We start from the raw sequence: 14522 nt of genomic DNA, 5'->3' as shown, positions 1-14522 counted from the left end.
CTTTCTAAGAATATAGGGAATATTCAGCTTGTGTTTACTGGGTAAGAGCAGAGGAAGTTCAAATGTGTCTCAAATTGCCTGATGAAGTTTTCAGCTGATTTATACTGGAACTGCCTTCACTTTAACCAAAACCCTCTGAGTAATTCTGTCTGAGGTCTTGAATCTGTTGGTGCACCTTAATTAATAAATACTGAGCCCTAAAGCTCAGAGGGTGCTGTTCCTGATTCCTCTGCTATGTGCTTTTGGTTTTTAATATTTCATTAGTTGTCATCAAAATTATACTACTAAATAGTTGGTCAGTGTACACTTTTACTGTTACAGAGCTTAACATCTGTCAAGTTCTAGAGAATCCATCCTATAACCTTTTAAGAAGTTTTCTGAATTGTTACATAATTACAGCATCACTTTTTGCTCATGATACCAAGGTCTTTGGTCTGTAATCTCCTCCCCATTCCTTTTGCTCACTTTTCTGTTGTCCTTGCAGAAATGAATGTTTTGGTTGCATTAAAAATGCCAGTCACAAGGGGATCATTTGAAGTGTTTTAACCACAACATCCTGGTTCTTGGTGTTTGCCAAAAACTACCAGTGGAGAGACTCTGAAGTAACAGCTAAATAATAAAAAAGGGATTGTTCATGTATTATTATTCTTTATCAATACTGACTTTGACTGTATAATTTAGTTTGTAGATAGTCCCAAGCAGTGTCTTGGGTTTTGTCACAAATGTATAAATCTAAAGATCCAAGCCAACTTTTATTAACAGATCTGTGACCTTTCTGCTGTAGCTGAAACCCTCTAAAAATGCTTATAAACATGAGGGATGCACATACACTGAGTTTATGGATCCAGTCCCAGTGGAGGCAAGAGAACTGTATTTCCCTGAGATTATCAATTAGGTGGCAGCAGATACCAAAATGAAAGGAAGGGTGAACTCTGCTAAAATTGCATTTGCTTCCAAATAATTTGTGTGGTGTTTTTAATTTTAAAAGCTTGAGTAATAAGCTTTACTAAATTAATTCAATATGACTTTGTTATGTGGCAGGGAGTGGAAGTGATTCTTTTGTAGTTTAGTATTTGGGAGGAGGAAGAGTTCTGAGACTTAAATGTGATTTTGGATTCTTACACAATTTCCTTATCTTCTGCTGTGCACTGACGAGAATAGATAGCTGAAATTACATCTAAAAACTTGATCAGTATTCCCATTTGTTTTAATCAACAGCAAATAAGATTTTGATGTTCATAAAACAGATTTCCTGAGAAGGGCTGCTAATCTTCCTGCATAAAGTGCTGGGTAGATGTTATCAGTTATTCCTTTCTTCTTTGCAGCATGTCTACCAGCAGCATCCAAAATCTCATTTGCCTTTCTTCTGAAAGTTCATTTGTACTTCATGCCAGTTGAGACTTAGGAATTAAAATATTGCTCATTAAAATCAATAAAAATTGTATCCCTTTTGACCTGACAAATTAAATTTAAGCAGTATTTCTGCAATTCTGTAATCAAGATGAAAAACCTCAGTCTCTGCTGCAGTGGTGTGACTGGAAGATATTAGGATGGTTTAGAGGTAAGGGATAGAGACTTAGCTGGGCCCAGATGTGCCTTAAGGGAAGATATTAGAAAATACAGTGCTGAAATAAATCTTGTTAATGTTCTACCAGTATTCCTGGGCTGATTCAGTGCAGCACTGGACATTTCTCTGATAACTGTGTTTTTTTTCCAGTGTATCATCTTTAAGGTTGGCCTACAGAGATCTTGATATTAAAGCCAAAGAAGAAACCTTAAACCTCTCTGGTAAGAAGAAAACAGAACTGGAGAGGCTTGGCATGGGATTGGGCAGCAATAGGAGGTATGTGAAGTTCTGGAAACAGAATTTGAAATTCTCTGTGGCTTTATGCACTTATCCCTCATTTTACTCAGGAAATTAAATATTGACTAGAGCATGTTATGGAAACTTGAGCAAAATCAGCAAAAAAATCTTCTCTTTGTCAAGGGGAAGCTTCTCATAGATTTAAGTTCTAACCTGCCAGACAGAGGTCAACCTAGATTGTGTTTTCCAGCTGTCAGAATGGGCTTTGTGTTCAGAAGTCCTGTCCCTGCTTGAGAGAACAACAGTTTTCCAAGGGTTTCCTTTATTTTAATTCTTCTTTCTTTAAATGTCTGTATGGCTTGGGCTTTCTCAACAAGCTTCAGAAACTAGATTTGGGCTTTCTTTTTTTCTTTTAGTGTGTGAGTTTTGTCATCTCTTGACATGCTTGTTTTCTTCCTGTCCCCAGTAGCATTTCTCACTCAGTCGCCTCAGAGATGCAAACAATTGAGCAGGAAACACCTACAATTGCAAAGCCAAAGAAGAAGTACATAGATGATGTGGAAGACTCTTACTTCTCTTCTAGCTCAAGGTATTCTGTAAGCTTTTGATTCTGGGTGGGCCCAGAAGTTTATGCAAGTCCCATAAAAACATGCACGGTGTTTTTGAAAGCTGAGATGGAGGCAGTTTGAAGCTGTGTACACACCCAGCATACTTTCAGGGGACATCTGAATCAGAAGAGTGGTGGGAAAGTTGGCTTTGCCTCGGTGACAGATGGATTTGTGAAGGAGGGGAGGTTGCTTTGTTGGAAAAGTGGTCTGAACTATTTGTTTGTAGATATTACCTTGTCCAGAGTCTAGTCTCTCCTTGCACAGAAAGTTGCCATATAAACTTTCATTTGCTGTATTCCAAATCCAGTGAATTTTTATCAGAATGACTTGTGTTCATTCCTTTTTTCTTTATTTCTTTCTTGTGCTGTTGTCTTCAAATTAAATAAGCATTGAAGTCTGATACTAGATGTACTACAGTTGCATCATTCTCTGCATGCCAAATGCACAAACCTCAGTCTTTTTGAGGTGTTGTGCTGGGTGTGTTGTGTGGATGTCTGCAGTCCTATTTCAGAGACTTTTATGTATCTGAACATAAAATGTGAGCGAAAAATAATTGAAACATTTGTTATCAGAGGTTGAATGCAATACACACTATAAAATATTGCTCCTGGGAGAAGAAAAATAATTAAATTTTACAGGCATTAATTTCAATGAACCAGCTGTTTCTGGACTGAGTTGTAAACAGGTGTTGCTTTCATAAACTACCTTTATTGGATCTATGCCACAGCAACATGAGATATTGTACCTAATTGCTTGTAGACAGGCAATAAAAGCATAAAGGCTTTTGTGTCACTATTTTGTAGTGCAGTCACTGCAACAGAAATACAAATGTGGGCCCAAAGAAAGTGGCAGCAGTCTTGTAAAATTAAGCATAGCATTTCAGTGCTTGCCTGAAAAGAACTGTTACTGCTCTGAAATTATTCATCAGCTACCAGCAGGCAAAGGATGAATTATGGAGGAGCCACTTAATGTGTTGTGGTTCAGTGATTACAGGATAGAGTGTAACCTGGCTGTTCCCTGCTCTTGTTGTTCTGCTTCGAGCTGGGCTTTAGTTGGAGTTGGTACACAAGTTCATTCTCTTTAAAGAAAGAACAGTCAGATTTGGACTTCTTAAGGATATTATTGTCCTTTATTTCAAACTGTGACTTTGAAATAGAGTCAAAGTAGCTTTAGCATCATCTTAGTATATGCCCAAAAGCAGAATAATCATACTGGATATTAGAGTGTTGATAAGTGAATTAAGCAAACTAAGGGTCTCCAGGTTTAGACATAAAATTGAAGCCTCTGAAAATCCTCAATTTTGATATTTTCTTTTGCTACAGAAAATAAAATAATTTTATTGCTACAGTAAAATCTTTACTAACATCACAATGTAATTTTTTAACATTTTGTGTTAAATGCAGTTTTTCTTCCTCTCCCCCACCCCAAATACTGAAGAAGTATTTTGCAAAGCTGCAAAAATCTGAGAGGAAAGGTTAGAGAAAATAAGCACTTTTACCCAAATCAGCTCATGCAGCCCCTGCCCCATGCCATGGTTTTGGTGGCCATTGTGAGACTGGAAAGCTTCAAATCCATAAGAACACTTTAATTGTTTGTTACTATGGAATTTATAAAATTGCTGTGGTTTCTTTTTGTCTGTCAGGAGAGAGGCTCCTGCTTTTTGTAGATTTCATTCCAAATCTGTCCCTCATATTTTCCATACTCAGTGCTAAGACTTTGCTGCTGCAGGTATCACATTTCTCATAAGCTGCAAAAACAAGTGGCCTGACCATTCATAGAGCAAATATGGAGAATTTTTTTAAGAGTATTTTTCATAAGATGCAGATGCAGACTTTAATATCCTATCTTGTTCTACTGAATGGTTCCATTCTCCTATCCCCCTGTGGTTTTGATCATCTTTCTTCCTATCCTGGTTATAGCCAAACTTCAGGTAAATTTCTTCAAGCACAAAATCTTAATCTTTGGCATCTCAATAGGTTTTGGTGGGTTTTTTTATCAAATACTTTCTACATATGCTGAGGTATGTGTTGGTAATCAAAAGGGGAAAAGATCAAATCATGTACCAGAATTTACAAACATGCTTCATTTTTTTTCCCCTTTTCTTTTCTTTGTGTTTTCCCCATGGTTTTGATGTGCAGGAGAAGATTGCTATATTAAATTCAGACTCACTTTCAAGAAGTATGTTTTTAGCATTTAATTTTAATAAAATGTGTGGTAAAACTCAAAAGTTCTCAATATTAGAACTAAAAAAAAAAAACAAACAAAAAAAAAAAAAAAAAAAAAAAAAACCCAAAAAAACCCAAAAAAAAACCCAAACCAGAAATAAAGGCTTTCCTGCCTGTTCCGAGCCATTGGATTCAACTGTACAAAGCTTCTAAATCAGTATTGTGAAATCCAAATTACTGACAACTGTAAATTTGGTGAAAGCATACTTGCTAGTGAACACTTACAGCAGTCATTATCTAACAACAAATAAATATATCCCCACTTTTCAATAGGTTTTTCTTTCTTTTATTCTAGGTACTCTGATTCTTCAGATCTGAGGAGCAGCACTTTCTCTAAATGGGATGACAATTCAGATGCTTTTTGGAAGAAAGAAAATAATAGTAAAGACACTGATATAGTGTTATCCTCAAAAAGCACAGGATTTTCAGACAGGTACACCAAGAAAACCAAATTGATTTTTGTTCAGAAAGCCCAAGTTTTAATGTGGTTTGAGTCCTGGTCATAGTAGTGGGATTTTCTTCAGTCTGTAGAAGGAGAATTTGGCCAGAACTTCCATCAGCAGTCAAGGTATCTCCTGACTGAATTTCTTTTGTAAGCTGAATTTTAAGCACTGTCTGTTGTACTCAGAGGTGTTCAGTGCATGTAGTGGAGGTAATTCCTAAACTTTTTCAGGAAAAGAGGAAGTAGGCAAAAGATGTGGGGAGAAACTCAAATATTTGCACTGTTCTGAGCACATACCTGCTTTGTTTATTGTGTGATGAATCAAAGGAAACCTTGTTAACGAATGAATGAAAATTTGGAGTGCTCAGTTCTGAGGCTGAAGGTACTAGAGACACAAACAACAGGTCTGGTTGTGATGATAAAAAACATATTTTCTTTTTGAAAACTATATTTCCATTTTTGGAATCAAGTAGAAAATGTAAGAATGGGGAGGTGTGTGCTTGGTTGGTGTTTTCTGCCTCTCTTCTTTTTATTTTAAATCATATTTTTCATTTACTTTATAGAGTTTGAGCAGTTCAGTGGTTCTTGTTTGATTCCTTTTGTTCTCATGTGGGTGAGGTTTCTGTCCCTGATGCAGTTTATTTCCTTCCAGGCCTGCATCCCGACGTAAGCCTGAATGTGAACCTTCTGCAAACACAGATGAGGCACAGAAAAAATTTGGCAATGTCAAAGCCATTTCATCAGACATGTACTTTGGAAGGCAAGATCAGGCTGATGTAAGCAGGAAACAGTGATAAGTATTTTTAAATGTAAAAATATTCTTTGACTATAATGGTATTCTTGTGAGAGAAGGCAGTAAATAGTTAAAATTGGTAGAATTAGTGAGCTTACAGAATTATGTCCCCTTGATTATTTGTTTGATAGAAATGTACAAATTTCAGATTGCTTATAGTTTAATTTTAAGGAATTGCAGTTGCATGCAGGACTGGACCTCCATCATTCTTCTTTCATGATAGAAGTGGTAGACTATGATTAAGCACTCCTGATTTTTGATAGAATCAGGATTAATTTCTTCTAGATACCCAAACTGATGCCAACAAACCACTGCTGAAACATCTTTCTGCTGTGTGTTTGTTACATGAAAACATCATTACTGTTGTAAAGCTAACCAAGTAGAGAAATTGTTCAGTGAATTGCATGGAGTTGAATCAGCCTAGAAAAAAGATTAGTATTGTGCTGCATTTTGGAGGTGAGATACAGATTTTGAATGAAAAACTAACAGTGTAAGTACTAATTAAAATACAATTACTGTTTGCAGGGAACTTGGACAAAGTTGAGATAAAAGTGTCATGTGGTTGGAAGGGTCAGCAGGATGTTAACTGCAGTGTTTTCTTCTTGGTTTCACATTTTTTAGTTGCTATTTTTAATGGCTGCACAGTTTTCCAGCAGTTGTAGGGTAACTAACAGCTGGTGGGACCTTTGGGGTTGCAATGATAAATGTCACTCTTGGGTGACTCAGAAATGAGATGGTGGCAAACTCAGTGATGTGAAAACTGAAATGGCTACAACTTTCAGTATGGTTCACTTCAGTTTTAAATGTCTGTAATCTTTCACATTATCTGATGTGACCTCAAAAAGTGACATCAAGGTGATAAAATCCTTTTTATTCCAAATTATTTTCCAGTATGAAGCAAGGGCTCGGCTAGAAAGGCTTTCTGGAAGCACATCCATAAGTTCAGCTGACTTGTTTGAAGACCAGAGGAAACAATCAACAGGTACACATCAAACTGTGAGAAACTGGAGCATGTGGGGAGTGCAGGCCCTGACTCTGCTTCTAATCACAGTCATCACTGTGTTCTGCAAGCAGAATGCTAATAGCTCAAACAGGCATGGCAGGTGTAGTCATTGCTTAAAAATTAACCCCTTAAATTTCAAGTTCTCCATTTTTGATTCTGTAAGTTCAGTATTTTATACTGAGGGCTGTGTTGCAAATAACAGACTGTTTTGTAGGTAACTTTTATCAAAGAAAAACTGAAATCTTTTCCAGTGAGCTAACACCTAAATGGAATCTCAGGTTACCATAAGTAGCTCATTAGCTGTCATAATACTGGATCTAGGAAAAATCATTAAATCAATGTTAGTGGACTTGAAATTCCCATGTAATCTGTTGCATGACATATCCATTCAGTGGGATATTTGCTTCTACCTCTGGCCTTGCAAAATTAAGATGGAAGATCTTCATTGTCTGTTTCAAAGATTTGCTGGAGCACCTCACATGGGAGAGTGTAGTTCGTCAAATCAGAAAGGGAGAAAGATTAGACTGAGTGAAAAGAAGCCTCTTAGGGTATTGAAAATTTCTCATGTTTTCTTTCCAACACTTCTTGGATTGTGCGGTAATGTGCAATGGAAAAGGTGGCAAATGCTGGAACATTTTATAGGCTTAATCAGTTGAGTTTCATTCCTTAACTTTTGAAGAAATTGGGAAAAAAAGAGTTACTGAAGAACTTGAAATCTGTGAGTAATTATTCAAACAGCCTGGGAAAACAAACTGTGCGCAGCATCGGATTTTACTTTGGAAAAGTTAGAGGGAAGAACCCAAAAGCATGTGACTGTTTAGTTTTGATCCCCTGAAAGCAGATTTGAATACACTGACTAGCAGAGAACACACACACATGGAGGAAACAGAATTTTATATTAACTAGACAGTTAATGTAATCTATTATATAACTGTAATTTATATTATAGGTAATATATTTATTTTAGGTATTATATAACTATATAGTTATTTATAACTCCTTTTACTGGTTCCTTAAGTAAAACCAGGGTTTAGGGAAAAAAAAAAAGTTAAGGAGGGAAGAAGATATCAAGCAGAAATCACAGTAAGTTGCTTTACCCACTTGAAAGAGCATTTGCAACATGGTGTCATAAATTCACACCATATCAAGTACTGAAACTTCTTTCCTGCATGTTTCTGCTACACCACTCACCCCAAAAACTGAGGGGTGGCCCTTCTTGGAGAAATGCTGCTGCAGTGACAGTTTGTCTGGTGTGGAATTAATGCCCAGACTATCATTAGTTCCATAAAATAAACGTAATCAGGACACTGTCAATAAAAACACCACTGTAGTTCTGGAGTTCTTGCCAGGATACAACATCCTTTGCTCGAGGGTTGCTTTTATGAGCACTCATGAGGTGTCAGTGTGGGGCTCCTTGCTTTTGTACAGAATGCTGTAGAGAAGTTTTTAACCAAAGAGGGGGCTGCAAGAAAAAGCCTTTTTGCATTATTTCAAAGCTGATGCTTATTAAAATCAAGTGGCTGACTTGAAGGTGCTGATTTGGAAGGAAACCACAAGAAAAGGAGGTGCTTTCCTGCCTTGTTTACATGAACTTTTTCAGACCAACCAAACTTAGCCAGCAAATGATGAGGGAATTCTTGAGGCTGAGAAGTGGTTAGAGCTTCTCAGGTTATTTATATCTGCAGATTTTACTTCTATGACTGATTTTAGTAAAAATAATGCCTTAAGCATTTGATGAGTGGAACAGATTGTAAGGAAGTCCAAGTTACAGCTCAGGAATAGGGCTGTCTGAGGGAACTCTTGAAGATAATCTGTGAAGAGCATCTATAATATCTATAAACCCATGCTGGGTTGAAGGATTGGAGTGGGAAGTTCTCTCAATGTGACAAGATGTCTGTGCTACAAACCATCCTTTTATCTTAGGTAAAACAAATTATCTCCAGAATTGTCTGTCTCAGCCTGCTAAGGAAGCAGGTGCCTTCAACTTCCCAGGACAGAGGAGCTACAGATTCCCTCTTCCTTCTCTCTTCTTCCTCCACCCCTGTTCAGAAGATTAAAAGGAGTCTCCGTTTGGAAAATGCTCTGCTTTGGGATGGTTACTCCCTAGAGCCCCATTTATTCCCAAGATCTTTGGGGTGACCTCATTGTGGCCTTCCAGGCCTGAAGGGATCCCACAGAAAAGCTGGAGAGAGACTCTTGACAAGGGCCTGGAGTGACAGGACAGGGGCAATGGCTTCACACTGACAGAGAGCAGGTTTAGATAGGGTATTGGGGAAAAATTGTTCCCTGTGAGGATGCTGAGGCCCTGGCACAGAGAAGCTGTGGCTGCCCCTGGATCCCTGGAAGTGTCCAAGGCCAGGTTGGCTGGGGCTTGGAACAACCTGGGATAGTGGCAGGGGGTCGGAATGAGATGATCTTCGAGTTTCTTTCCAGCCCAGGCCTTTCTGGGGCTGACTCTGTGATCACAGTTCTGTGATTCTGGTTTACTTGGCTTTGTGCCTTGTGCCTTTGACAGTATCACATATTTGACACTAAGGCATGCCAGTAATTATTTTCACCAATGAGTGGGTGACAGTAACTGTTAGCATGTTAATACTTAGCATGCAGTTAGTGTAGAGTGCAGTTAGAGTAGTTAATTAATTATCTTTGATTTCTGTTACCTTTAGACCTGCACTTTCCATAATAACAGTCGAGCTAATTCTGTCCAAATTTTAAGGAAGGCTGGGTTGCCAGCATTGTTCTGGAGTTATAAAATCTAATTTATTTACATTTACTGTAATTTCTATGGATTTTTCCATGCCTCACATGTAGTAAGGCAAAATGTTTGGGTTTATACAGTATGGAAATCACCACTCTGCATGCACACAAATAGAGTTCATCACTTCAGCCACCTCTGAATTGCATTCATCTTTAAATTGCAAGGGGATAACAGCTGTTGAGGATACAAAACAACATTGTCACAGACTGGAAGTATACAATAAGTCATCTGCTATCCAAACATGAATTCCTTTGCTGGGAATGCAGAGTGTAGAGGATGACACTCTTGGGTGGAATTATGAAAACCTGAAAACAATCCAAACGAAATGCATTTAATACACTGAGATCTCTGTCTAGTGCTCCTACTCATACATTGTACTTCAGGGAGGAAAAAAAAAAGGTTGATTTTAATATTTTAAAATTCTATTTCCTCCATGTGTGTGTGTTCTCCTTTTAGGAAGCTACAATATTACCAATGTCTTGTCTTCAGCTCCTGATATAACTCAGTTTAAACAAGGAGTGAAATCTGTGGCTGGAAAACTTTCTGTCCTTGCTAATGGAGTCATGACATCTATACAGGTGAGTGAAAGTACCACAATCTATTAACCATCAGTTGAAGGCTTTCTATAGGGGTGTAGGACAATGGATCCTGCCACTGAATTATCTTTAGGGAGAACAGAATGCATTTGGTTTTGAGCTCTGTAGACCTCTCAAAGTAGACAGTAAATCTTTATAATTGAGAAAATAAATCTGTATCTGCTAGCTCAACTTCATTAGGATATCTTTTTTCTTACAATTAAAAAATCCCATCATGAAAGTTATTTCTTGTCACTCTATTTTAAACTCATCACAGTTCCTAACTCAGAACGGAATAGTTTGGGTAGAAGGGATCTGCAGTGATCATCCAGCCCAACTCTTGTGTTGGCTGATTAGTTGATCCTTGATCCATGTTTTTGTATGAAATTAGCCATCCTGCCCTCAGTGTCCAGCATGTTTTGTGCTCCAGTCACTTGGCAACTCCTGTATGAGGTCATTGGGAGCTCTCAGATGTTTGAAAATTGGGCTGATTATCCTGGAACTCAGCCTTAAACTCCAGTTCTTAGAAGCACTGGTCAATTTTCTGAAAGTCTTAAAGAATTCAGCTGCTATTTATTGCACAAATTGAAATAAAACTGATTTCTTTGCATGGAAAACCCACTCATACCTGGTTCGTTATTTGTTTTTACTTTTCTAGGACCGATACGGTTCCTAACTGAAGCTAAAGGATTCCTCTTCAGGCACACAAGTAATCACTCTGCTGATTCAAATGAAGGTTGCCTTAAGACTGATGATGTTTTTACCTGTTTCTTAGTGCAGATTTCTGACTCAGCCTCTTCTTAGTGCTGTTTCATCTTAACGGAGCAGAAATCTTGCAGCAACTTGTTACATTGCATATACTTTTTCTTTTTTCTTCCTTTCCAGTCTTTATTTTTTAACAGCCTTATTGTTAGATAAGCTGGAAGCTTTATTTTATTACTGGCTCTGTCTGTGAGGCAGGAAGGAGAAAGAAGGCAGTGGTGTTTAGTAGACTGTAGCAAAATATATATTTAATTTAAACCTGTGTTGCCAGGAAGTAAAAGCTCTTGAAGTCATAAATTGATGTGCATTAATTGGTGGGGAATTAGCGGTTCCATACAGTATCCCAGCTAGAAGGTTCTGTGCTTAGATGTAAAATGTGGAGAAGTCAAAATGTGGTAATGCTGAATAGTGGGTTTCACCTTGTGGGAACAGTCTGTTTATTCCTAGTTTTGAAAGTTACAAAAAAAAAATTGCAATATAGAATCCTTAAGTGCTTTTAAATATTCTGTGTTGTGTAAAAATTAAAAAAAAACCTTGAAATATACTAAGGGCCTAATAGAGTAGTTAATTAAATACTTGTTAAAAATGTTTAGCACAATCTTAGATTTTTGATAAATTATCAATTATTGAATAAGGAAATGGGGGCTGTGTTTTAGACAGTCTAGAATTTATTGCTGATGACATCCTGCATAAAAATGATTATGACATTAAAGAAGAAACTTTTCAGCCAAGAATGAATTCAAATTAATTTTGTTCTATAATTTTCTTAATTCAAATTTGTAAACTGCTGATATCTAATAAAACCAATTGATATAAACTCAGTTTTGAATTCAGTTTCTATGTGTAGCCATCAGTACCCAGCTTTCTAAATATTGTCATCTGTATTTTGTCTATTCACTGCTTTGGTAAAATCAGCCTTTAGTTTCAGGTAGTTAAACTTGCTTTCTTATTAAATTGCTGTAGTGATTTAGGAATCTAAACACTTAAGTTGGGGTAGAAAATAAACTACTGAACTGAGATACTGTGTTAAATACAGTTAACAATGCAGCTGTATTTAGGATTTAATTTCTACCTGCCTCTTACCTAATTCCCACTTCTGATAACCTGTTCTTGTGGTTGTTGGGTTTAGATTTATTGGTTAAATTTATTCATCCAAAAATTGCCTTTATTTTTTAAGAGAGTTCGAAGATGAGCACTTGTTCTACAGCTTTGCAGTAAAAGATTTGCTTTCCTCTCCCACCCTACAGAGATGATTTTGGTAATGTAACAAAAAAGTGTAGTGCTCAGGGCATGCTTTGGCTTTCCCTAATTACAGGTAACAGTTTTTGCCTTTCAAAGCATTCTTCATTTGACTGTACACATAAATTTCTTATAAATAATCAGTGATTAAGATCAACTTTTTGGGGTTATGATACAGAAACAGCATCCAAACTTGCAGAAGAGATGCTCCTCCAGGGTCTGAGCTGCATATTCAGACATCTGAGGATGGATGCAGATACTTCAGTTAGTGCAGGGAAGGGTTTAGAGGTGTAGTTCTGTCCCCTCTTATGGTTCCTCATTTGTAACAATTTGTGACATCAGCTACACTGCAATGTGTCCTGGTTTTATGCATTGTTGCAAACCAGTCCTAGATGGAAAAATACTATATAAAATATACTATATATAAATGCTTTTGTGACAAGCTTGTAAGGGAGACTTGGCATTGGTCACCAGTTGTGTTTTGTTGCAGTTCTTCTTCTGTTAATTCCCTCTTTCCACCATTCCATTTTGTTCTACAAAACACGTCTAAGTGGTCTAGCCACAAGTGAATAAAGAATTTATTTTGCTTGAACAAAGATAAAATGTTTGCATTTTAGAACCTGTTTCAATGTTTTGAATAGAAAAGGATTTAAGACTTGAAATGTAACTTTATTGAAAGCTTTTGATAATAAAGTTTTGAAGGAAAGCAGGCAGTATCTAACAGTATGCTAAGACTCTGGTAGCAAGGAGCAGCTGATACACAGAATCAATGAACAGGAAGCCAGCTCTTTCCACTTTATCCATTGCTTCGTTGCTAGCAGAATCCTTGAGCATATGGTAGAGTGTGGAGTGAAATTCAGACTCGTCTTCCAGCTTTTCTGAAAAAGCTTCACTGGTTTCAGTGAGCTGGAGGTGTTGCACTTTCTCACCATTGAACATCAAAAGATACCAGTGGTTGCCTTTGGCAGAACCTGCAGTGAGATGTTCACTCACCTATTGCAGGAAGAAATGCACTGAGGTGAAGCCTGTGCCATTTGTGAGAGTATAAATTCCAATATTTGTGCATCACCTGCGCTTAACCTGAGAGTGAGAGCCCACCCCACTGTGAAAGCTGCAGTCGCTACCTTTCTCCAGCCTTGCATGGGAGTGTTTGTCTGGCTGGGAGAAGTTTCAACCATGTTTTAGTTCACAGGTGGAGACAAACCAGCAGAGAGGTTGTTCATTCCCTCCTTTGCAGCAGGGAGCAAAAGAAACCCTCCAGGCAGGAAGAAAGTCCCACCTGTTCTCTAAAAGCTGGCAGAGCAGATAGCTGATTTTCAAGGGGCCTCTGAAGAGCATGAAGCTCTGTCACCCCAGCTCTGGCTAAAGCCTCCCTTGGTGACTTTTCAGTTCCATTTTCCTTAGCAAGTGTCTTTGCTGGGACTCGTGTCCCCCAGTCTGTGACACTGAACTGAGGTGGGGGCTGAAGCCACCCTGGGTGAGTTAATTGTTTCTGGCTGGGGAAGGGGTCAGTGCTGGTCTGCCCTGGAAGTTTGGGACTCCACAAACCTTGAACACAACTTGCTCTGGCCCTGCTTCTCCATTCCACTTGCTGTGAGCAAAAGCAAAAGCAGCTGCAAGCAGAGCCATCTGTTCATAGGCCTTCACTTCTGCCAGGGCAGCCTGCAGTGCACAAGTACAAATTAGACAAATCTCTCTGTTCCCTGTGTCACAGCAGTGCCAGAGCCTGCTTTACTCAGTCCCTGCCTCAGCTGGCAGCACAGCAGCTCCCAGTGCAGGAAAGGGTGACCTGAGTGAAAAACAGGGAAAAACCACCAGGAACCTCTCTGGCACTCACCTTCCTGGGCACAGGGACATACTTGGGAGAGTACTCTGCTGGGAAAATGTTCACTCCAGCTCTTTTCAAAGCTGCTCTGAGGGCAAAAGGACTCATCCATTTTCCTGTCATGTGGGAAAGCACCTCCTCCTCTTCCACCACTACTGAAGACAACATACACTGATTATCCTGTTATACAAACCAATGAAAGCAATTTACTGGTCATGGAAGCTCCTTTCTTGTTTAGGCTTCAAATATTGATATTTTTGCTATGCTGGGTATTGCCCACATCATCTGCTGCTCTGGGCTGTGACCTTTCATTAATAGATGCTGAAGAAAGCCAGCCTTGTGTAGGAATCAGAAATGACACTGGTGTACTGATTTATACACCAATGAACAGATAGGTAATCATGAGTAGCTTGAACTTTGATAACAAGGAGCATTAGTAGCAGGCTGCTGGAACTCCCTGTATGTCTCTGGGTAGAGCTGGGAGGAGA

General features: G+C 38.3%; 2 protein-coding genes across 6 annotated transcripts in view; one reads left to right on the top strand and one right to left on the bottom strand.

Moving 5' to 3' along the window:
- The window catches only part of ARFGAP3 (ADP ribosylation factor GTPase activating protein 3), a 26438-nt gene extending 14647 nt beyond the window's left edge, over positions 1 to 11791 (top strand). For 2 of the 3 annotated variants that reach the window (XM_009094121.4, XM_018918629.3), the window contains exons 10-16: positions 1718 to 1843; positions 2271 to 2393; positions 4933 to 5070; positions 5732 to 5855; positions 6764 to 6854; positions 10090 to 10211; positions 10867 to 11791. In XM_009094121.4, coding sequence (XP_009092369.1) covers positions 1718 to 1843; positions 2271 to 2393; positions 4933 to 5070; positions 5732 to 5855; positions 6764 to 6854; positions 10090 to 10211; positions 10867 to 10884 — 742 coding nt within the window. In that variant the 3' untranslated portion in view covers positions 10885 to 11791. The remainder of the gene's footprint in view (positions 1 to 1717; positions 1844 to 2270; positions 2394 to 4932; positions 5071 to 5731; positions 5856 to 6763; positions 6855 to 10089; positions 10212 to 10866) is intronic. The other variant, XM_030237895.2, reaches the window with a different exon arrangement.
- The window catches only part of DNAI7 (dynein axonemal intermediate chain 7), a 19223-nt gene continuing 16323 nt past the window's right edge, over positions 11623 to 14522 (bottom strand). For all 3 annotated transcript variants that reach the window (XM_050969886.1, XM_050969887.1, XM_050969885.1), the window contains 3 exons: positions 14047 to 14214; positions 13758 to 13871; positions 11623 to 13202 (listed from right to left, as the gene is read on the bottom strand). In XM_050969886.1, the coding sequence (XP_050825843.1) occupies positions 12927 to 13202; positions 13758 to 13871; positions 14047 to 14214 (558 nt within the window). In that variant the 3' untranslated portion in view covers positions 11623 to 12926. The remainder of the gene's footprint in view (positions 13203 to 13757; positions 13872 to 14046; positions 14215 to 14522) is intronic.

Source organism: Serinus canaria, chromosome 1A (genome assembly GCF_022539315.1).
Source record: "Serinus canaria isolate serCan28SL12 chromosome 1A, serCan2020, whole genome shotgun sequence".
In the NCBI taxonomy this organism is placed as follows: Eukaryota; Metazoa; Chordata; class Aves; order Passeriformes; family Fringillidae; genus Serinus; species Serinus canaria.
This window is presented reverse-complemented; position numbering and strand designations above follow the sequence as displayed.